The sequence below is a fragment of the Copadichromis virginalis genome, linkage group LG5 (genome assembly GCF_057382275.1).
Source record: "Copadichromis virginalis isolate Kocher_CV1m ecotype Utaka linkage group LG5, C_Virginalis_male_GT1.1, whole genome shotgun sequence".
Lineage (NCBI taxonomy): Eukaryota > Metazoa > Chordata > Actinopteri > Cichliformes > Cichlidae > Copadichromis > Copadichromis virginalis.
Window position 1 is genome coordinate 16,463,690 of NC_140622.1, and position 23,685 is coordinate 16,487,374.

Genomic DNA, 23,685 nt, shown 5'->3' on the forward strand with positions numbered 1-23,685 from the left:
CATTGTATTAGACAGCTGCAGATCACAGTGCTGAACTGGAACACAGCCACAGACCTGTAAAGCTTATTCACCATTTAACAGTGCAAGATACCACAGATATATCTCAAATATGCTACAAGCTCATATCACGAGCAGGCTGAACTCTTTAATTTGTGCCGTGCATTTAAAGAAAGCATCAGTATTCCTGTTTTTTTCTTCCCTCTAAAGGCACGAGTGCATGGAAGTGTCTCTGCATGTTTGTGACTTACTGCATTTCAAAGCTTGGAGGAAGCAGTGCTCTCTGCTGGTCAGGGAGATAAACTGTTAAGAAAAAGAAAGCCTGCAAAGCTTTTGAAGAATGCACTGTTTGTGTTGCACAGTAGCTGGCAGCACAACACAATCTGTCAGCCGTTTGTGGCAGCTCGGAATATAATACAATGCACGGGGAAAATCCTTTGTTTATCCCGTCTACAAATGTGTCAGCTTACACACCGTAAAACGTGACTGTATGCTCCAAAAGCACATAACACAATTCACCACTCAAGAACACGACTTACCTATAATCTTACAAACATGCAGAGTGATTAGTGTGCAGTAAACATACCATATAACTGATATAAAGAATTTAAAGCATCACTGGATCTCACGAGTAGTCAGTCTGCACACCTTGAAATGTATTTAAATTACCGTAAAACTTTATTTGATCAAACACAAGACGGAAGACCAGAATCACAGAATCAAATTTATAATTTAAAATGAAAGCATTTAACACAACAGTAGCAACGGGGCAAACACAGTCGAGGAGTGATTTGGGGAAAAAACAAAACAAAGGGTATCTTTGTTCAGAAAACTAGGACAAAATTTTAGTGTGATTTACGTACTAGGTGAGGTTTGTAATATTTGATTGGCACTGACTAACTTTGTGAAACAATAAAAGTATACAGTGCAAATAAGTGAATACACAAGAACAGATATCTCATCTCGATGTGACGAGGGCGTACACTTGCATTGTTACAGACATACTAGTTATGGTTAGAAAGCTAAATATACACTTTGCCCTTAAGGCGCCAAAAAACAAGGACTACACGATTTAAAACCAATGCACGGAAAAGTTTTCAGATAATGAAAAAAGTGTAAAATTATTCAGTTTTTTCTTACAAAGCATTCGTACTGAAATACTGCAGCTTTCAGCACATGTTTTGGTAAAAGACAATAGAAGTGGCACACTGCATCGTCTGTCTGTATCTTGGGCCTACAATAATAACATAAAACTTTGTCATTACAGCCTTACTGTCACATTATGGTAAACTTAATGCACAGAGATGAAGTCAATCAGATGTACTGTCAGTAAAACCATGAACAATCAAACCATGAAACACAAAGGGTCTCAGCCGTGTGATAAATTAAGTGTGCTGATGAGTGTCCCTCTTTACAGAGTGAAGTCATGCAAAGTGCCGGGCACATGGCTCGTTTTAAAGCACACAGGTCTCGTCACAGTCAGATTGATGGGGCAAGTGTGGGTGACTGCCCTGCGACTTATACTGGACACCCTCTGATCCCTGACTTCTCTCGGGCTTCACCTGGAGGTAGGCCCGGACGCGGTGGTGCTGCGCCACAGCACCGCTGTAGTCGATCACGCGGCACTCGTACGTGCCCTCGTCTGTTGGTTTGACGCTGGAGAGACGGAGTTTGTGGGAGATGTTACTACCGGCCACTTTCACCACCTAATGAGCAGAAAAGATCAAGTTTTCTTGTTTATGTTTAGTTTGGTGAAATGTCAAAAGAGCATCTATCAAGAAATGGAAATGAGTGTTACAAGAGTGTGATTTCTTACATGTCCATAATCGTGATTGATAATGCCTTTAATCAAACATGACTTTTCTAGGTGACAGCTGATTGATACCACATCAAACTTACACTAATTTTAGTGGCACCTCTGACAGTCTCCTCCAAAGGTACGACCTGCACGGAAATACGGATGAAAAGTTAACAGCAGAAAGCGACTGAGGCAGGTTTTTCAAAAAAAAAAAATAGATCTCATTCTTAGCAGCATCTCACTGGAGGAACAGGAACAAACACGACTGATGTATCAGTATTTTTTCTTTTAAAGCAAAGGATTACTTGTTTGGATTGCTTTTCTGATGTGTTTACCTTGTTCTCCTTGTTCTCGTCTAGCTGAGGTTTATACGTGTGTGTGTGTTCAAATGTGCATGCACAAGAACACACTCCACAGTGCCAAGCATGTAAGCCTGTGAGCAGGAGAGTTTGCGTGATTGGGTATGCAGAGGCACAGAGGTATTCTTTTGGGCATAGGTATGAATTATGCATGGAGCAGAAAGAGATTTTGAAAATCTATTTCTTTCTCAGCACCAATTATAGTGTCTAGAGGCACAACAGGGGAGCTCGAGTCCCCCCATGATGGGAGAGAGTCAACCTGTTCCCCCAGTGCTGGCAAATGCTAATCAGCAATTATACCTTGGTTTCCATGCAAGAGGGTTTGTGCCACTGCATTTCCCTTTGACTGATATTCAGTAAGCTTTGGGTTTAGTCCAAGTGGACGTGCCATAAGAAACTGTGTAAAATCTGAAAAAGTGAATGTTAAAATGGATGTTCAGCAATAAAAAAAGTGTACAGTGATTAAGGTTGCAAGAAATGATTTATATAATCTTTGCTTTGTTCTGGATGTGTTGCAATATCAGTTATATATGTACTATTTTGATCCATCTAGTATTTTTTGGAGCCATGAAATAATTTCTAGCTATTTCAGCTGTTAATTCACTACTTTTAAGCTAAAGCAGCCCTGTTTCATCTGTAATTGGAATTAAGATATATATTTTTAACAAATATTTTCTTGTTTAAAGTTAAATATAGGATGGTTGAGTTTAAGTTTGCTGAGGTATTACAGGAGTTTTTCACCTTCACTGGGCTACAGGTGACTCCATCAAGAAATCACTGTACATATACAATAAAGGAACTTCCATTACAGTTGCTTACATTATTAGTGATATAGGGAGGCTTCTCTTGCCACTCTCTATAGTCCTTGATATACCACCACTGGATCTCCAGGGAGTAGGACGGAGAGCCCGCCCCACGGAAGGAACAGGCCATCTCTACATCCTCACCACTGTGTGTCGTGATGTCGTGTGGGACCTCTGTAAACAGTGCTGCAACAGAGAGACAGAGACAGAGAGAGATGGGCTTAAAAGGACAGAAACATTATTTGTCAAAGAGCCTTGTGACAATGTGGCATTACTGCATCACACTCATACATGAGAAAAACTGTAAGCCAAGGACACAGTGTTGGAACTTAAATAAAAATAAGGATTCAGGAAAGAGTGGTGTATTCAACCAACCAAGCAATGATTTTATACCGTAGGTCTGTTTGCACTGCAGGATGATAACAGTCATGATCAGGTTGGTGGTAATCAATCAGTTCCTGAATTTGTCTCAGTTTGCTTGGGATGCTCATAGAAACAAACGTGAGGCACAAATAGAAATCTAAAAATGAAACAAAATAAAACACATACACAGCAAAAAGTTGAATACCAAATAAATTAAACCAGTTAGTTAACCAAGGAATACTAAAAAAAAAAGAGTGTAGAAGTGAAATATTTTCAGCTGGTTATAGCTGCTCTAAACTGACAAGGAAAAAATACAGAAGAGGGATCATGCTCTCTTATGTTTGGGCTAAAGTAAAAGCAATCAATGCAGCAAACTGACAATTCAATTAGCTTTTCTTTAGATATCAGTGTGCTTTTCAGTTGTTTTGAGTGCATTAATAAAACTGATTATATTATAGGTAAAGCTGACCTACCTAAAGGCTGTGGAGACAATAATTAGGGAATACCTTTTGCATCACAAGCCCACACACGTCTGAGATGTGACAAATGAAGCCCGACTGCAGCAGTGATGGATTTTAAGAACTCATTGTCAATGACTGATAATTTCAATTAAATAAAATTCATTAAATTTGAAAACTTTGACTTATTAGAAGTTACTACATTACTCAGACCTTATACACAGTAATGTGTATAAGGTCTGAGCAGACAAAAACATACTGAACCCAATCAGTGTAACACAAAATTAGATTTATGCAGCTTTAGAAATTAAATCAATACCAATGCAATTTTGAGGTTACAACCATGAAATGTAATCTAATTTCAGTCAGCTCAATGTTGTGCTGGCAGCGCATTAGCCATTAAAATTAGAATATAATTAATATGCTCCAGAGTAAAAGTATAATGCACATAAAGCATCACAGGTGATGTGTATTGATCAAATGTAAATGTACAGTTCAACATTCACTCTTCCTGTAGCTCTGTTTTGGTTTCTGCCATCACCTGGCAAAACTGTAAAACAAAAGGAAAGGTACTGAAAAACCCATCGCTCTTTGAAGAGCAATAAGGACAAAAGCCATATAGACTATCAGGTAATATTTTAAGTCTTATCGAGAAAATAACAATCTTTCAGAAAAGTGAGTAAGAGAGGAGTTTTTATTATTTGAAACTGATATTCACTCTGCTTTCTGCAAAGATGAAAAGTAGGCTTGATGGGGGAAAAAAGCTGAGAATAGGCAAGCAGAGAGAGGCTTTAGTGCCACTGGACAGACTCCTAAAGCCTCTGTGCCCTTGCACTGCTGCGGTGCAGCCAGGCAGTGGCCTCATTTGTCAGGAGGAGACCTGCTGTAGTTTTGAGACTCTCCGGGGCCAAAAGAGAAAAAGGCAGAAAAGTAGGATAGACACCGGACACTTTGTGACTAAGTTATCTGGTCTGCATGCAAATGTGCAACAGTGTAATCTTGTTTGAACACTTTTTTTTATCCATTTTCCCCAACTATGCATTCAATTTACATACAATTGTAACATTTTTTCATAGGGACACAATATCTCGATATCTGATACACTTTAAAAACACTCTAGAAAAATAGCTACATAAATAACAAATAAATGAAAAGCATGTGTTCTGCCAGTAATGATGCTATGAGTAAGTGGAAACCTGAGGTTTAAATGGTCACTTAAAGAGGAAAGAGCTCACTGCAGAGAGAAGCAAGAAAAGCAAAGACTTACAGTGCACACGTGAGAAACGGAGAATTTTCATTAATGCTCATTTTACTACAAAAAAAGCTCTTTATGTGTTAGGAGTTCTGTCTTCTCTGCAACAGGGGCGAAGCTAAAGGACCAGCACAAACACAAACAAGAGCCACAAACATTACTAGTTTTTCCAAATATTTTAACACTGCCCCCTGGTGACAATCCGCAGCGGCAACTTGCAGACAACAGCCAGCAGAGCCCTGTGTAGCAACAACGCACAACAGTTTTGGTCACCTAAGGGAGTTTACTTCTAATGAAGCTGTGTCGAGAGGCTGTTCTTTGGCACAGAGCAGTTCCGACTTCAACGCTCATATTCAAAAATGACAATCGAAAAAATTACAATAACAAAGACTTTATGCTAATGTTCAACAGTTTTACTGGCATTCAGCACCTCACTTTTGCTTTACCAGAATTAATACTTTAAATGCCATAGCAATTCAATAGTTTTGGAGACTTTTCAGTTTGATTTAAAGAAGTCTGGACTGAAAAAAATGCATTGCAATCCTTACAAAGACTGGTTTCTTGCAGGACTAATGTATTAGTGTATGGGTAGCTTCGTAGCCTTGGATGTCTTATCTCAACACCAAACATATTGGTAAAATAGCTTGTATTGTGTCTCACACGGCCACAGATAATATTGTGTTGCATGGCCCCAAGTGATTTTCTCTATACTGCCCTGCCCTTCAACCACTGCCGTGAATGCAACACATTCAATAGAGACGTTTCCAAAAGGTCCTAACATCCTGCTGTCAGTATTTGCTCAGATAAAAAATGCTTTTACATTGGCAGACCAAAATCATACATATAGACACATTTCCTTTAAGCTTTTGAGAGATCTCCTGAAAGAAATCACTTTAACATTAAAGTACTTAATAAGTTACACTACAATACACTTTATTTATGCTAAAAAAAAAATAACACTTCAGTCACCAAACAACCAAATATTTCTCTACTGTCTACGTTTCATCACAGCCTAACAATCTAACAGTTAAGATGCCGGCAGATAAAAGGGCAGAAACCGCACTTTCTAATGTATGTGTTGGGCAATATTTCGTGTTAAAACAGAGAACATGCAAAAGGTTCAAGGTTTAAAAATACAAACAGTACAACAATACAAAACATGATGACATGATGAAAGACAAACTATGAATAAACCATAAGTTCCTAGCTCAGGTTGAAATGTCACTGTGGATTGCAGAAATAACAGTCTTAACAAAAGATTCACTAGACAACAGCAAATTCTATCTCCTGACATTTTCAATCGGACACTTTCATTGTAATGCAAAAGTAAAATGCCCCCATAAGAAAAGAAACATTTTACAGACATAAATGTCTTTTATTTTAAACTGCCAGCCTTTATAGAACGTTTCGGGGCAGATCAGATGTGCACAGACAGCTAAACAGAAAAACAATAGGAAGTGCAGATCTATGATAAGCAAAAGGAAACAAAAACTGTAAATGTGCACATTTTCTTCAGATTTTTCTGCACAGTAAGCTGCATCTGCTGAGACAATTTCCCGTTGCGCTAACTACCCCTACACTGCCAGTGCAGACTGTAATCACAGCAGGTACAAAGATTAACTGTAACCTGATGGTGCGTGGCTTTCTTGCTAGGAAACCACAATAATTGTTCATTTTGAACAGATCAAGACATTCAGAAATAGCACCTGGGAGAACTTGTGACGACTGTTATAAAGTGAAACATTCCAGAAAATTGTAACATGACAAGGCCGATAACGTCTGGCAAAATAAATAAATAAATATTACAGCCAAGGCATGAAGTTAGAGTAGTTACAGAAATTAGAGACATCTACATCTACATATTCTATTCATTCAGCTTTAATAAGACTAAACAAATAATAAGAGAAAAGGAGCAGCTAACCTATTTACTGTCACTCTAGAAGGTGGTGCAAAGATTGACATTTCTGAGAAAAGACATTTTCTTTATGGTTTTATGCCAAGGCAGCTACTTTTCATAATACTACAATATGATGCTCTGCAATGAAAAGCACTCTGTAAGAGTATACGTCTCATTATTCAGCAGTGGCAATCTTGCCTCTCAGATCTCTGACGAAGAGCACAGATGTCAGGCAAAACTAATAACAATGTCTTGTTATATTGCGCTTTCAACATATGGTGCTACAACTGAAGCCGGGGAAGGCAGAGAAGTACGTCACGCACAAAATATAAGAGCAAAACAACCAAGGGTGGCATTTCAATCATCTGGGTTTTCTTACTCAATGCAGGTTCTCACACTTTTCTGTCCTCCAGACACAGTATCAACAGCCAGCGGCACAGCACTGCAGCATCTGTCACTTGGAACAGACTGCACTACTGCGGGGGAAAAAAAGGCTGTTTGTGTGCGACATACTGTAGAAAGTAAGAAACACAAAGCAAGTAAGCACAAAAAGGAAGGTATGAAATATCTTTAAAAAATAAAATGTTTCAACATAATAAATTATTAATTGACCAATACAGGAGTATCAAAACCCTTCTGTTAAAAGCACTTGGGGAGATGATCCAACAGAGAACACTGCAAAGGCCAATGGAACCAAAATGTAATAAAAAGGTAAGTGTCCCAAGTAATTAATAATAACAGTTTACAGTTCCACTATTCATTCACTCTCTGGTGGAGGCAAGCTACAGTTGTAGCCACAGCTGCCCTGGGGCAGACTGACAGAAGCGAGGCTGCCATATTGCACCAACACCAGTAGTCAGCTGTAGGTGAACTGTCTTGCCCAAGGACACAACGACCAAGAAAGACAGAGCTGGGGATCGAACCAGCAACCTTCCGGTTACAAGATGAGCTTCCCAACCCCCTGAACCACGGTCGCCCGTGTTTTATGTCTAATTAACACGTAAACACTTTTACATCTTCAAGATTTTAAGTCTTTGCTGAAGAGCATAAGCTGTGAAATTTGGAACGCTTCTATTACATGACACGGCATGATAACATTACTGAATGAGCATGAGTAACATATTAGCTGAAGTAAATAACTTTGTAACATCCTAGATACACCATTGTATTTTGTGTATTTTGTGGTGTTTAGTCTGTTTTAATTGAACTCTGGTTAGTTTTCCCCTTTGGTGTGGACACACAACCACAACACAACACTCGCAGGTCATTTACAGAGTGAACATGATTCAACCACAATCTGACCCAACTACCAGGGAAGTTTGCCCAAAACACCTTCCTGTAGCCATGTATGCTTAGCATTCTGGGATACAGCAGGGCCCCACAGACAGTGTTGGGAAGGTTACTTTTAAAATGTATTCCACTACAGATTACAGAATACATGCCCCAAAATGTATTTTGTAACGTATTCCAATACGTTACTCAGTGAGAGTGACGTATTCTGAATACTTTGGATTACTTGACATTAGGTAAGGCTGCACTTTTTGCAGCGATCTCGTATAGAAAGCTATTCCGTGTGTATATAAAACAGGTCCGCGGCTCCAAGCCGTAGTAAAGGGACCTCTTGCTAATACGTCAGGTTCCGTGTCAGGCTTGTAGCAGAAAACTAGCTTTACTTTGTTGTCTGGGTCAAACATATCTTTTTAAAATTGCATTTTGTTAACTTTTGACTGTTTTTGTTTTATACCTTGTGAAGCACTTTGTGATCTTTTATCTAGAAATGTGCTATATAAATAAAATTTTACTTACTTACTTACTTAGCTAACGAGAGAGAGAGGCGTTGAAAGGCTCACAGACACATAAAGGGTATGGCAGTCCATTCTCCCTGCAACACGGACTACACTGCCCATGAGGCTACATTCTTTAGGGCTATGCCTCTAACACTCTGTCTTCATATTAAATCATTTTTTGAACAGTAATTTTTAAAAATATTTCCTCACGTCATTATGAGACACGAGATTGAGACACAGGCATTTGAGCCTCTTAATGCGTGTTTTGTTTGGGTTTCCACAGGCGTTGAATTACCAAAAATAGAGAGAGCATAGCCTAAGATATGAAACAGGAAAAGACCGCCATGTAATCCATTTATTTCAACAAAGTAACTGTTTTCTGAATACCACCTTTTTAAACGGTAACTGTAACAGAGTACAGTTACTCATATTTTGTAATTTAAATACGAAACAGCGGGACATGTATTCAGTTACTCCCCAACACTGACCATAGATGTCCAAAGGTCAGTACAGGCTAGCAATTAGCTATGAAATGGACATGGATTCTCCATGGTGTCCAGAGGTCTGTAACACGTCACCTTCTTCCTGAATTTTCCTTTGTTGCTCGTGCTTCAGCCACATGTGGCCAACAAGTGGACTGGAAATTCTCACGTGGTTTTTAATGATGTATCTTGGTTTGCTCATCTACTGGTTGTGAAAGGATTACATAAAAATGCTAAAAATAATACTTTTTTTCTTTTTATCTAAATAATAGTTAATGATTAGCCAGTCAGAGTATCAAAACAGTAGCACACATATTTAGGTCAGCTTTCAATCAGACTCATGCTGAACTGGTGTTGGCTTTAACAGTCTAACTGGTTACATTGGAAAAAACCTTTTATTGAAACAGTTCTTTAAAATTAAAATCAAAATAGAGAATAAAGGAGAACTCTTGAAAAATGACCAGTTCTGAGTGTCCACAGCCATTTGAAGCCACAGCATCCGATGTCAAAGTCAAGTCAAGGAGAAAGCTGCATGGGTAGTCCTCGCGTCCAGAGCTACAGTACCAGCACAGGCTTATACCTGCAAGGTAATTCCTGCACTTTTCCACTTCCCCTGCCAGCCAATAAGACCCTGAATCTGTAAAGGTAAGATTTTTTCCTTCAATTTTTAACCTCTTTCTTTTCTTTTAAATCCTTTGCCTTCTCTCTGCTTGTCTCTCTCACTAGCCCACCGACATCTTTCTTAAAAGTCTACCCCCAATTGTTGAAAACAATAGCATCTTTACTCTCCTATCTCCCTGTTCCTATTACCCTTTCATTTTTACTTTCTACCTATTAAGTATCCTTTCTCACTTTCATTCCTCCTTTTATTCGGTTCCCCTTTGCACTTTCCGCTCGCTGAGTGGGCAATATGTGTCTGCTGGCGTTCTGGTGTCTGGCATAAAGAGATTCTTCCAACAGTCTCAAGAGTAGCTCACTACATCTCCTGGAGCCTTGCCCACTGGCTTTGGCAGGTGTTCAGCATCCTGGGAGAATTACCCTGTGTGTAACTCGCTGTGTGGCTTCAATTCAGCATACTGTGTGTGTGTGTGTGTGTGTGTGTGTGTGTGTGTGTGTGTGTGTGTGTGTGTGTGTGTCTGAATGTAGCTATGTAGAATTGAAACACATGTTAAAAAGGTGCAACGCATTATTTCTTTGCCACAAGTTGACCACGTTCAGCCATGTGTTTCTGCTGCATGTTTTAATGCACACGTGTTCCCAATACAACAAAATCCCAGCTGAGGTAAAGGCAGAGAATAACAAGGCTTCTAAATTATCCTGCAGCATTTAACATCCATAAGCGTTGTCTTTATTTAACACACACACACACACACACACACACACACACACACACACACACACACACACACACACACACACACACACACACACACACACACACACACTGCCCAGAGAATCACAACAATTCAAAAAAGATGAAAGGATAAAGTAAGAAATCCTTTACTAGATAGACGAGAGGAAAATGACAAATGGAAATAAAAAAAACAAACAAAAGTCAGTAATTTCTCACATTATCTCCTGGAAAAATAACAGAAAAATATCATCCTTTCATCCATCCATTTTCTGCTACTTATCCAGGTTCAGGTTGCAAGGGTAGCCGTCTCATATATGCATATATGTCCAGACCTCACTCTGCCCTGGCCAAACCAACCAACCAACAGATGTAATATCTTGTCTAGCCCAGGACTTCCTCCTATGCCTGGAACACCTCATTTAGGAGACATCCAGCAGGCATCCGGGTGAGATCCTCAAGCTACCTCACCTGGCTCTTTTCAGAGCAGAGGAGTAGCAGCTGTCCGCAAAGCCCCTCTCAAACGATCAAGGTCCTCACATAACCTCTGATGAGCCCAGGCACTCTTTCGAGAAAGATAATTTCTGAATTAAGTAGTATCCTTCAGTTACCACTCGAACCTCGTGAGAAAGGTGAGAGTAATTCTGGCTTCTAATCAGTGATCCTACACTATAATGTATGAGATGTTTCAAGGTAGCTTTTCTCGAGGGTTTGTTGAGCAAACAGCCTAAGAATTACAACTATTGGTCATAGATTCAGGCGTTATCACCAATATAAACTCAATATGCAGTATTGATTTTAAATACAATACACTTTGGTTTGGTGCTACAATATGTATAAATATTACAGTGTACATATAAATCAAATACATTTACTTGTATACCATTTTTATATATGTGGTCCATGCAGGTATAGTGCTTTTGTGTTCTCTAAGTGAGGAAATCGCATAACTGGCATTTAATCCAGGTGAATTTCAAACATAGCTAAATGTGTTTCACACAAAAGGTGTATATAAATATCTATAAATTCTTGTGCAGGGCATACCACGCTTCTCATCCTATGACAGCTGGGATAGACTCCAGCCCTCACGTCACATTAAACTGGATAAACAGAATGGTTAGATGGATGAATCTCATCATCCACTCTGTTACTGCATTACATTTTTATACACACTCAACATTTCTTTATCCATTTCAATTTAAGAGTCCTCTAGATTTTCACTGGACAAACTGTCAATTCCTAATGAAGATTATTGAAGACATATGGTATTCAAGATTATCTATGAATGTGGCATTAATCCTTGACAACTGCTTATTACACCGCACCAGAGATTACGTGAAGGAGAGACAAAGACGCATAAGTGAGGCTGACCGTCGTACCTTTTTCTAAAGAGGAAGACAGAATGACAGATGTTATACTGATGATTTTATGATCTGTTCATTCTAATATTTGACCATGTAGTCTGCTATAGTTTAATGATATATGTAAACTATCTCTGTGCCCTGCTTACACAGGAGCCACAACTCAACAATGCATGTCCACACATTGTCAGTGTACTTAAACACATTACACCTGTACAGCTGTGGTGGTGTATCATAGCAACAATGTTTCAAACAAGAGAGAGTGCAGTCTATTTGCATATAATCCTCTATGCTGCTACATTAAATCTACATTAACTACTGAGTTATAATTATGCTTCCTCCAATTTCACAACGAACTAATGGATAGTGTTTCTTCATTTTCTAACAAAGAGCTTTTTTACTTGATTTTGACATACTGACACTTTCTGAGTATGTGCAGTCAGTCTTTTTCCACATCACCATTTTTTTTAAGTCCATAAATTACAGAGAATAAAGACATTTTTCTATACTTTTGTAAGTGAAATTTCATTTTTTTTAATGCAAGGACTGGAAACACAGAATTCAGCTTTTACAGATTTGACTTTACACACCAATCTCAAGAAAAAAATTAAATCAAAGGACAAAAAAAGCATCTGGGTGAAAATTAGATTTCACACTATAGTTCAACCGACTCAGCAACTCAATTGTGCGCATTCTGCTTTATGTTCAAAATTTATGATGAACCTTAATTGTTGTGACTGCAGGCCTGATGATCAAATGTATGAGGGGAAAATTTCACATCAAGAAAGACACGAGTCACAGAGATCATGAACTTTGCGGACAGAGGGAATTGACCACAATAAATGAGAATATTTCACCTGTATTACGTGTACATTTCCTTCATTCTCACTTAAATGATTGTTGACAAAAGTATAAGCAATATCCAGTGTTTGCTATTCGATAAACTCAGGCCCTTTGTCAGGGTTTGACTGTCCATCTGACAGTTGTCAAATTGCATTCCTGTTAGCTATGCAGGAGCCCTTCTCAGCCCTGCCTGTGAAACATGACTTGTTGACAAACAAACTGTCTGCTGGTGTGCGCAGTGCCAGTGTCAGGCCGTAACAAGCCTGCTCAGCAGACGTCCAACTGTTTCCTGACTTTAATCACACAAGCATCACCAGAAATCAATCGAATAACCTTGGTAGAATGCTAAATCAACACAAAAGCTGACTCCGTTCGTGGACTTTCACGGCCCTGAACTGGCTGAGAGTACAATGAGAGCGTGTACTTCTGAAGTGGATATTGACTCCCAGGGAAATCTTAAGCACACTGGGTTGTCTCATTTATAACGCTATATAGCTGGCAAGGAGTGAGCTTGTCTGGCCTGGCCTTGTCTTAGTATGGATTTTCATAAAGGCAGTACTGTCAGAACCATCTTTTAAGCAGAGGCAGGGGGACGCTTGTCTGAAGATGCAAAGTACAGTACATGCATTTTTAAAGTGGCCCTCCTTGCCATTTTTTACTTTATTGCTTAGAGAGCAATGATAGAAGTGAGACCATGAGAACACTGGAGCAGCTGCTCTCTAGCCACCAAAGACTCATTAAAAATGAAAAAGGGGGGAAATAATGAAAGAAAACAATCCAGTGGAGGACATAAATATATAAACAAAGGCAAATACTTTGTTCATGCCCTACAGAGACCATACTTTTCCAGTAATGGTAAATATTTTTCATCTTCAGGTCCAAGGCAAAACGAGAGGGATAAATCCAGTATGAGTGGCAGTGTAAGGTCAATGCATCGATCCTCTCTTTCTCTCCCTCCCTGTTGTGGAGCAGCTTGAGCCGTATGAGGATGACTAAATTACAGGCGCCTCATTAGCATGGATGAGAAGCAAGTGTGACAGCCGTATCGTTCCTTGTCCATGCTTGTGTACTTGTGTGAGCAAGAGAGAGAGAGAGAGAGCGAGGAGGCTTGCAGTGTAAGCTTGTCAGCACCCCTGAAAGCTTCTGTTTTTACTTTGTGAAACCATTAAAGGATAGGGTGTATGTTATTCTATATTCCTCTCACTGCCAGTTACTTGAAGAGACAAAAACCAGCAATCAGTTGTTTTTTCCTTTTCTTGTATTTAGGGATGTAGACCTGGTCAAGATGAAGTTTAAACTAGAGGTGATTTAAGTGACTGTGTCGTTGTCTGTACCAGGCTCTGGCATGGTATTTTAAAAACTGCAGATCTGGTGGGATTGCCCCATACACTCGCCACACAAAAAGGAGAAAATATCCATTGAGCTACAGTTCTTGGGTGAAAATGCCTTGTAGATGACTGAGATTAAAGAATGGCTAGCTGCTTCGAAGTAATTGGAAGCCAATAACTAAAATAACCACTTGGTACAACCAAGGTATTCACCAGAGCATTTCTGGACATGGGACATGAATTTTGAAGCAGATGGGCCAAAAGTTGGACAATAGAGGACTAAAAAATGCTGCCTGCTGCAATGAATCTGCATTTCTGCTGCAACATTAAGATGTTGGGGTCACAAAGTGACACAAACAATATGAAAGCTTAGATCCATCCTGCCATGTATCAACAATTCAGGCTGCTGAAAAAACAGTGTCACTGTGTATCATGTCAGTCTTGTCCTTTTTCAGCTGCTCCCGTTAGGGGTCACCACAGCAGATCATCTGTTTTCCATTTCTCCCAACCCGGCAAGCACCTGCATGTCATTTTGACAGCACACCGATTAAGTCTCCTCTTTGGCCTTTCTCTTTTGATCTTGACTTGTTTCTTCTTCAGCTTCTTTCTCCCAATCAATTTAGTCTCTCTTTATTTCTCCCATATCCAAACCAAGTCAATCTCACCTTTCCTACTCTGTGCCTAAACTGGGACTTTACATACCGTACTAATTCCTAATTGTATCACCCTAAATGCAAATCTTAGAATAATATCAGTGTAAAATATGTATTTCAGGAAGTAAGCACAAAAATAAGATTATGATGCAATCTAAAGAGGCCTTAATGGTGTGGCTGAATTTAGAGAGATAAAGTATAATGATTGACAGCAGGCTATACTTGACTGTTGAGAAAACTCGGCCAAGGACCACAGTGGTTATGTGGCTCGTCTGAGCCCATCTCCAGGGCTGCTTTCATGTGTCAGTCCAGTCCTACAGAGAGATATGAGAAATGATGCCTGGCAGCTGGAGGAATTGTAGAAATCCTTTTCTAAGTTAAGTGCAAACATTTTTCACCTGAAAAGGTGCTGCCTTACAGGGACAGCTAGTAAAATCGGGTTCATTAACTCAATGGTGCCATTTGAGTCACATCTATAGGGCACTGTAGAGAAGAAACGAATCATTAAGAAGAAGAAAAAGCTGTAAATACCAAGACACAAAAACCCAGATAAACAACATAACTTCGACCAAGGTGAATGTAAATAGCCCGTGAACAGAAACCCCCTGAGAGAAGGGATTTCACTAATTTGATGAATGGGTTTAATAATCAGGGAAGCCCCGAGGGAATCGTGGGTGAAACAACAAGAAGCTGCAGCAATAAAGAGACCTGCTGCAGATACAGATATTTATCTTGATCTTAGAAAGCTTTAATCCTGCATACAAAAAACGCCTACTGAGAGTTCTGTTAGATCGATGAATACAAGACAACCTTTAGAGATTATCGCACTTTCAAAACATCTTTTAAGTAGTCAATAGCTACTTTTCTTAAACCTGTATACATATATAAAATAAATATTAGGATCACCTAGGATATTACGTCAAGAGATTTCTGTACAACAGTTACAGTACAAGTGACAGCAAATAACCAAGTGTGGGAAATAATTATACTGATAAACAAAAAAATTGCCAGAAAGTCAATAAAGCTGTATTTGGTCCAGAATCAGCTCTGGGGCAAACAGAAAGGTATGTCCTTTGGGAAATTATCATTTACTGCGAGACCTTCAGCCTGAATTCAAGGTGGAAGTTAAAAATAATGAAATAAGGATGGAGCCGGGATTCAAGCAAGCAGCTGTCCACCTTTTGCCACTGATACACCGGGCTTACGGACTGAATTTTTCATAGCCCTTGGGACGCGAGACACGGAGGCTATTTCTGCGTTTCCTCCCAGTATGTGGCTACATGAAGTATCACGTATTGTGGACAACACATACCAGGGCTCTGAGGCATTTTCGAGATTGCTCACCGTACTCCATCTGGAGTCCACAGTAATGAAAGACAACATTATGTTCCTTTCTTCTATGTCGCCCTTGAGAGCCTTTAAGTAACGGTGTCTGTGTTTTCCTTGAGTAGAGTGCAGGAGCCCTTGCTTGGCATGTCCTGTCTACACAGTTTCAATGAACTAAACAGGACATTGAATTAAGCTGCTACATTTTCACGTTACTTTTTCTTGAATTGAAAGTAGACATATAATAATCTGTTTAATATCTGAATCATAACACACAGAGCTTGTTAAAGTAGAATATTCACTATTGTACTATATTTTCTGAACCCTCTTTATCAAAAAAAAAAAACAACAAACTTGAATGTGCACTTTGGTACACTGGGATTGTCACAATACTAATATTTAAAGCAACCCAGGAAAATACTTGATAGAACAGGGACAAAAAAAAAAATCCCAAAAAATTAAGAGCCCTTTTTAAAAAAAGTAAGGATTAGAACGATGGAAAGAATAACATCAGTGATAATACTAGTTTAAGTTGACTGATAATTGCAAGCTTTAAATGTATTATTAATAATAAAAATAGTAAATAATTATCATCATCATCATCTTACTATAACGATGCATTCCTGTTCCCAAACTGCTCCTACACACAAATGATTTTTATAGCACTCAAATCCTTACAAATGATATATTATGTGTAGTAGCTGTTCTCAAAATCAATGCCAACATTACGTGTACGTGGCTGGATGCAAATACATTTTGCAGGTGCATATTGGGGTAACTTTTCTCATGCACAACTGTAAATAAGTGTTCATTAAAATGATCAAGCTAATAATGTGATTCGGTTGTCTTAATATATAGCTTGCAAAGAAGAAGAAATACATGTTTTGGCCATCTGACTAGATACAGTGATATAACGAACATAAAAAAGAATAACATGACAAATTTACATTCATGTCTGTGTTGTAATGCATGAGCAAAGCAAAGAATATCTGTCTGCAGCACAGATTTTTGCTGGTAATAATAATAATAATAAAACTTTATTAATATAGCACCTTTAAAAAACAACATTAGGAAGTACTTCACGAGACAAGACAGGAAATAAACAGCATATAAAACATTTAAGAGGAGATAAAGATGAAACATTAGGTATAACAATACAGGCAGCACAGGGAGATTAAAAGCGATGAATGAAGACAATTAAAATTAAAAAACAAGTAAATTAAAAGCAAATATAAAATAAATTAAAAATCCCTAGCAGAAGGTGATAAAGCAATTACAAAGGACAACATAGAAATAACTCAGAATGGAGGATCAGAGAAAGCCTACTTATGAAAATGCGTCTTTAAGAGATTTAAAAGACAAAAGTGAGCCATTCAGGTCTTCTCAGGGAAATTGTGGGGTAACTAGCCTTCGCTGAGGACCTCAGGTTAGACCAGGAGTGTACAATTTCAGGAGATCGGAAATATACACTGGTGCCAGTCAACAATAACATTATAAAACCAATTCAAGACATAATAGTTAGCCAATGAAGAGAAGTATTTAAATATAAAATAGAAGTATTTTGTTCATTTTGGTTCTTAAAATATACACGTCAAATATTTTAAGATGACCTAAAATAGTACCAAAAAATGTTTCCACAGGTGTCGCCACTGTGGATGCATGTTTCATTTGGCAAAGCACTGGATGCACTTCCTGATGCAACACTCCCAATAATCAAGGCTTGGGACCAGCTCTGGGAATGCACTAGCTGGTGACCCCCTGTGGCTGGATTTGTGGCTGTCGAGTAATTGCTAATAGTGAAGCAGCTCATGTTAATATACACACCAGTTAAGATAATGACAACTGTTCACTGCTTAATGTTGTTGAAAACGGAGCTTTTCTGAACTCTCGTAATTCCTCCTCAAGTGTTGTTCAGTGTTACGAACATCACCTACTTCACAGACAATTTTTCATATGCCAAAGGCATCAGGTAAAATGATCAATCTCTTGTCATCGTAATGAACCTTTTCACTGTTGTTAGCATTTAATTGGGCAAATCACAGTCGGTTATTGGAGGAAAATTAGCAGCAGATGAATCTATAATTAAAACAATCCCAACTGCTTTTTTTTCCATGAAAAATTCTTTGTTATATTTAAATTTTTATTAATAGTCTTAATTTATTAAATAAAATATGATATTTTAATGTAGCTACAAGTACTGAAAGTCGATTGTTCAAAGCTTAATTTTTGTTTGACTTGAATGTCCGTAAAGTCAGGTAGGTTTCACAGAAATATCAAGACAACTGATTGATATTTTTTTTCTTACAGATCAGAGGAGATTTCTGTATCACCAGTCATCACTTCAAGTCACGTTGTGTTACACACACTCTTGTTTCACTGCCCTTCTGTTTCCTACCAAGCCTCCACCAGCACCCTCTGCTGTGACAGCATGACTGTGCAATCTGTTGCCCCCCACCTCCTGCACTGTCAGAGCTCCATCAAATTAAAAGCCAATGCAAACTGACTGAGCTGGCTGTCCTCATTAAGAGGACACCAAGCAGAGGACTGGGTGAGGATCCTAGCCACTTTGGAAGCCTAATGAATTGGTACACGCCCCCACACTGTGAAGGTAGTGCACTCACAGAGCAGGATGAGCATTGCCAAAGAACACTAACACTGCAACATCTTATGCTAAAATTGAAAGGCTTCCAACATGTCTCCCATCATCATTATCATCACTTCCTGTTATAAGTTACCCCCGAGACCTCCCCCATGCATAACATCACTTATTACAGCTTCTGTCGCTTTCCTTACTGCTGACACTTGACCTTCAAGTACTTATGGCAGGTAAGAGTCTTATTCTGATGCATGTGGCATACAATGGGGTGAAGCTACTGATCCATTGAACGTGTTTGTCTTCAGACAGAACATATAATTTTGCGTTGCAGGTGATTCAATCTACACTTCAGCTCAAGTGGAAACTGGGGTGCAAGGGCCAGATGCACTTATCTGAAACAAATGAGTCAGGGCTAAATCTAACAAGCACTCTCCAGAACTGTGCATCCAGCCTCTCTGCTCTGCATGAAGGCTCAGCTTCCCTCTGCTTGAGCCATTTATCAAAGAGTCTGATTACAAAGAAAAGAAAAAAAAATCTTATCTAACCACAAAGGATAGTACAACTCTGTTTTCTGGTGGTGAAGCTGATGTTGTACAAATATGACAGTAGAAAGCTTCTAGGTTGTTTTCTCAACATAGTTTTTCATTCTTGTTAAACACACGGAGGCGTTCCTTCTTTTTTTTGCCTGGGAAACAGTATTAATGGCAACACTACAGTCGATTTTAATTTGCTTCCTTTGGGAAAAATGCTGCTGATTTTCTAACCTGTCCAGTACAGTCCATCCTTGTGACGCCGCTGCAGAATTTATAGTTTGTCAAGTCAAAGCTAAAATGCTAAACACAGCAAGCTGAAGGCAAACCACGCAATTTAATTATGTAACAGTAAGGTTAGGAGGTGCAGGAGAAAGGTGAGATTGCTATTAGCTATAAATGATAATTCTGTTCAAAATTTCACAATGTATGAACCACAGAAAACGAAATCAGTTGTTTTTCACATTGAAATAAATTATTAGAGCTGGTAAAATAAAATATAACAAATAATGAAACAGTGGTTTCAGTGACTATGACCTGAAAATATGCATTCAAACGTGCAGGTAAACATTAAATGTTTCAGTCTGAAGTAGGTTTTATCGTTGCCCAACAGATCCTGCTGTTGACGGTGCAAGGGTAGACACTTATCTAAAGGGAAGGGAATTTTAATGTAGGCTTTTACATACCATTTTTATGTTAGCACAGGTACAGTACAGCAATCCCAGTGAAACTACAATAAGTCATGTGTTATTCTGTGAAATACCAACCTAGAAGGACAACCGGACGACTGCAAACTTACAATTTTTTAGCCAGTTCTAAGTATGAAATATGGCAAGTTACTTGAGTAACAGGGCATCTCAAGCCTCTACCCACATCCATAAAATGCACACAGCACAGTACAAGAACTTCATTCTCCTCTGGGTGAATACTAAAGCTGTATTTTGTCCTTTAAAACACATAATGTGCACATCCGTTTGCACTTGTGTTTTACTTTATAGTGTTAGATTTTATTTTGTTGTACATCAGACTAAATCTTCAGTCCACCCTGGGTTTAATTTTCCGTATGTTGAACTACTCTGGTAAGCCTTGTCAATTTGAACAGCTCACACAGTGTGCTGTTGGATTTGTAATTCATATCTACTTTTTCATAACTCTACAGTTCTTGTTTAGCAATATTAATTAGCATTATTATTTTATACTTTTTGATGAAATACAACTCAAAATAAAGTTTTCAGAGACACAGATTTTCTAAACTGTCTTAAAATGAAACATTAATACACCACTGTAGTGGTCCCAGTAATGGGCAGGCTACCATCTCACTGCAAAACTGATTTTCGAAGGGTGCCCTACACTGCACACCATCCCATCCAATCTCTCCTCACATTTTCTGTCCCTCTGTCTCTACCATCACCTATTGACTTGGGGAAAAAGACATTACCTAAAATAATTAGGAATACTGTATGAAATTACTAAAAACAAGACGTTTGGTTGGGGGTGTTGTGCCTTGGGGAAAGACCTGAGTCAGTTATGTGTAAAGTAAAATTTAACAAAAAAAATGTACTTGTCAGACCAAAGAGCAATGCATGGTTAAGAAATGAAGAAATGAAAGATGACTGACTTTATTACAGTTTATACTAGTCTCACATTTTCTCTGACATTTAAGGATATGTAAACATTTACCAAAGTTGCAGCATCTATTTTGTGAGTGTGTGTTTGTGTGTGCTACAATAATTATACACACAAACATTTTGAAGACACTTTAGTAAGAAGACATTATGATGAAACACCTGCCTGGCTTCAAAAGCCTTTGTCCTGCCCCTGCTTGTTGTTAACCTAAGTGTGTGTGTGTGTGTGTGTGTGTGTGTGTGTGTGTGTGTGTGTGTTTGCGCTTTTAATGAGTAATGAAAAACAAGTTTCATATACAGGGATATTAAAATGCTCAAACATGGTCGAGCACGTTGGTGTAAACACAATAAAACATGATGAAAGTGCACAACTCATTGTTTAATTTAGCCCCACACACCCCATCCGTAATGTATATGAACTAATCACTGACATCAAACGTTGTTGTTCACTAAACCCCACCCAAACACTTAAGAGTCAATGCAATGAGAGCTTCACTCTCCCACTCCAACAAACACACTCATTAACACAACTTACCGTTCCCAGAGATGTGATTATCCACCTCTCCGTGTCCGTCGTTGAGAGCTGCGTTAAGTTGAATGTAAAGTCCCGCGTACTGTAAAAGCCCCATTATCACTCCGAAAGCTCCCATTGCTTCGGCCGGTATTTAAAACAGTTGTATGAAATTTTCACGTTAGATGGAGAGCATCGGTAACGATATATCCCCACCGGCGCAGAGCAGCCCTTGCAGACATACAGCTGGAGCTGGAGGACAGAGACTCGGAGACCCGCTCGGCTGTGAGAGGGAGGAGATGATGCGGCCAGCGCGGGCGGAGGGAGAAGCAGCGTGTAAACAGGTGAGGCGGCTCACACCGGGACAGTCAATTAGGCGGAGGGATCTGACAGAGCCCTTACTGTCGTTTTAAGTTTATCCCACACCCCCATTTTTGGACACTCATTTCATCTACACAGGTTAGATAATTGCCCTCAGTAAACATATTAATGTATATTTAACGTGGCGGTTGAAAAGGTGGGATTTAATTGTTTCATGCTAAGTGTTTTATGTATGCTGAGGGTGTTTGGTGTGTTTTTAAACTGGGTATCCTTGCTAACCCTTGAAGTTAAAGGAATAAAAGTAGTTCCACTTTGAGAAACGTCCAAGTTAGGAGGGCGTTAACATTAATGGTGCTTTAAAAAAATGCTATAAGTGTTTCCTTTATGCACTAAGAGTAATGTTTGATCATTGTTTACACTGATAAAACACTCTGCATACAAGCTTGTATACAGGCTTTGTTACTAGCTGGGTGATGCCAGCTAGCATGCTATTAACTGTCTCAGAAAACTGCAAAGAAACTACGTTTTTGTAATATTTTTCTGTAATATTTTTGTGTTCGTATGGTCTGCATTAGTGATCATGTCAGTGTTTCTGACTGTGCTTTTAGATTGACCTACACATGACACAGAGGTGGCATGTGAGCCTGTGTTGAGCTGTCCAGGGCTGACAGAACAAACGCAGTCTGGGCTCAGTGAAGAGACAAGTGGCCTTTAGCCAGTCTTCTTTCCTTCCCAGTTTGACAGCCAGATGAGTCACATTAGAGCTGAAGGACGACGCTCTGATATTGGAGACATAGAGACAAGAACATTCTGTTCTGTTTTCAATGATATAGGCTACCATATTTTTTTTTTAACAATAACAGAAATAGCAAGAAATGCACCCCTTCATGCTGAAGACACGAACGCTTTTAATATTTCACAGGGCTTTTCATATTAAGAGGACATCTTCCATCTGCTCCAAAAAGTCAATTCTGCTCTTATTTTACTTGATTCAGCAACAAACAAGCGCACAATGCAAAGTAAGAAAATTACGATATGGTGCTAAGAGGCCACTGCATTACTCTGAGAGGTATAATCCCTTCACATTTAGCTTCACACATGCATATGCATTTGTTTTTGCTCGAGTGTGTAATTAATTATTATCAAAGGCAAGGGAGCCCTTTATCCCTCTTACTTTGATCCATCTGCGCGAGAGCCTGACACGTGGAGCTCACAGCATGCATTTTAAATTTTCTGCAGAGGGTGGAATATTTTTCTTTAAATTAAAGTTTGAGCACGTTTAAACTGTTATTTTTGATCACTCCTTATTGTATGAGTTGTAATAGAGTCATGTGGGGACGTAAAATCAATTTCGTCTGCTTCAACTTTAATGAGGTATTTAATACCAAGGCACCTTCTGTCATCTCCTGGTGTCAGTAATACTGGAAAATGATTTATTTGCTGTTAAGACATTTGGGACATCCACAGCTTAAAGCCCTTTTCCCTCGAAATATGAGCATGAGCAGACAGCACCATTTAAGGAGCTTAGATATAATTTTGCCGCTACAAAAGAAAACCAGTTAACCTTAGAGGTCTTTGAGAAACCCTGCCATTTTCACAATGCACCAGCTGGTCAAAAGAGGCTCATATAGCTATTTATTCTTGCTCTTGGCTGATGGTGCCTTCTGGTCTCCTCCTGTGGCTGTAAGCTTGGCTCACAAGCCCCGAGAACCGAGGGTGAAATTGAAGCTGATGTATGCAGACGTTAGCCTCTAAGATGGACACAACACCTGCCTGGTAGCTGTGAGATCAGCACCTCTCTAGCACTAACTGCCTCAGACAGCCCCAGCTAGAGATGAGGAGAAAATGCCTGTGTGTGCTTGTGCCTGTGCGCGCGTTTGAGATGATGGGCCCGTTAAATGTAAAATGAAGGGAGCGAACTGGGAGTGTGACTCAACCAGGGAGTGGATTTCAAAGCCAACAGCTTCCACAGAAGCGTCATGACATCCATTATTTATTCACTTCACTTTGACACATTCAGTTCCTTCTTTTTTTACCTGCTGCT

The 23,685-nt window shown here is 39.1% G+C and overlaps 1 protein-coding gene and 1 long non-coding RNA gene across 2 annotated transcripts in view; one reads left to right on the forward strand and one right to left on the reverse strand.

The window, feature by feature from the left end:
• Window positions 1-652: 652 nt before the first annotated feature.
• vstm2lb (V-set and transmembrane domain containing 2 like b) lies at window positions 653-21,616 on the reverse strand. The gene is made up of 4 exons (XM_085456223.1): window positions 21,345-21,616; window positions 2,974-3,143; window positions 1,897-1,941; window positions 653-1,703 (listed from the first exon to the last, which is right to left on the reverse strand). The coding sequence occupies exons 1-4, from the start codon at window positions 21,457-21,459 to the stop codon at window positions 1,452-1,454; spliced, it is 582 nt and encodes a 193-aa protein (XP_085312349.1). The 5' UTR covers window positions 21,460-21,616; the 3' UTR covers window positions 653-1,451.
• Window positions 21,598-23,685, forward strand: part of LOC146709213 (uncharacterized) — a 68,509-nt gene continuing 66,421 nt past the window's right edge. The window contains exon 1 of the long non-coding RNA XR_014920431.1: window positions 21,598-21,664. This is a non-coding gene — a long non-coding RNA (uncharacterized LOC146709213). The remainder of the gene's footprint in view (window positions 21,665-23,685) is intronic.

Bases quoted from the DNA above. Each gene is read 5' to 3' on its own strand.
- vstm2lb (XM_085456223.1), bottom strand. From the start codon at position 21,459: ATGGGAGCTTTCGGAGTGATAATGGGGCTTTTACAGTACGCGGGACTT. The intron at 3,144-21,344 runs GTAAGTTGTGTT...TCTCTGTTGCAG, and splicing joins TAATCACATCTCTGGGAACG to CACTGTTTACAGAGGTCCCA. The intron at 1,704-1,896 runs GTAAGTTTGATG...TCTGCTCATTAG, and splicing joins GAGGTGCCACTAAAATTAGT to GTGGTGAAAGTGGCCGGTAG.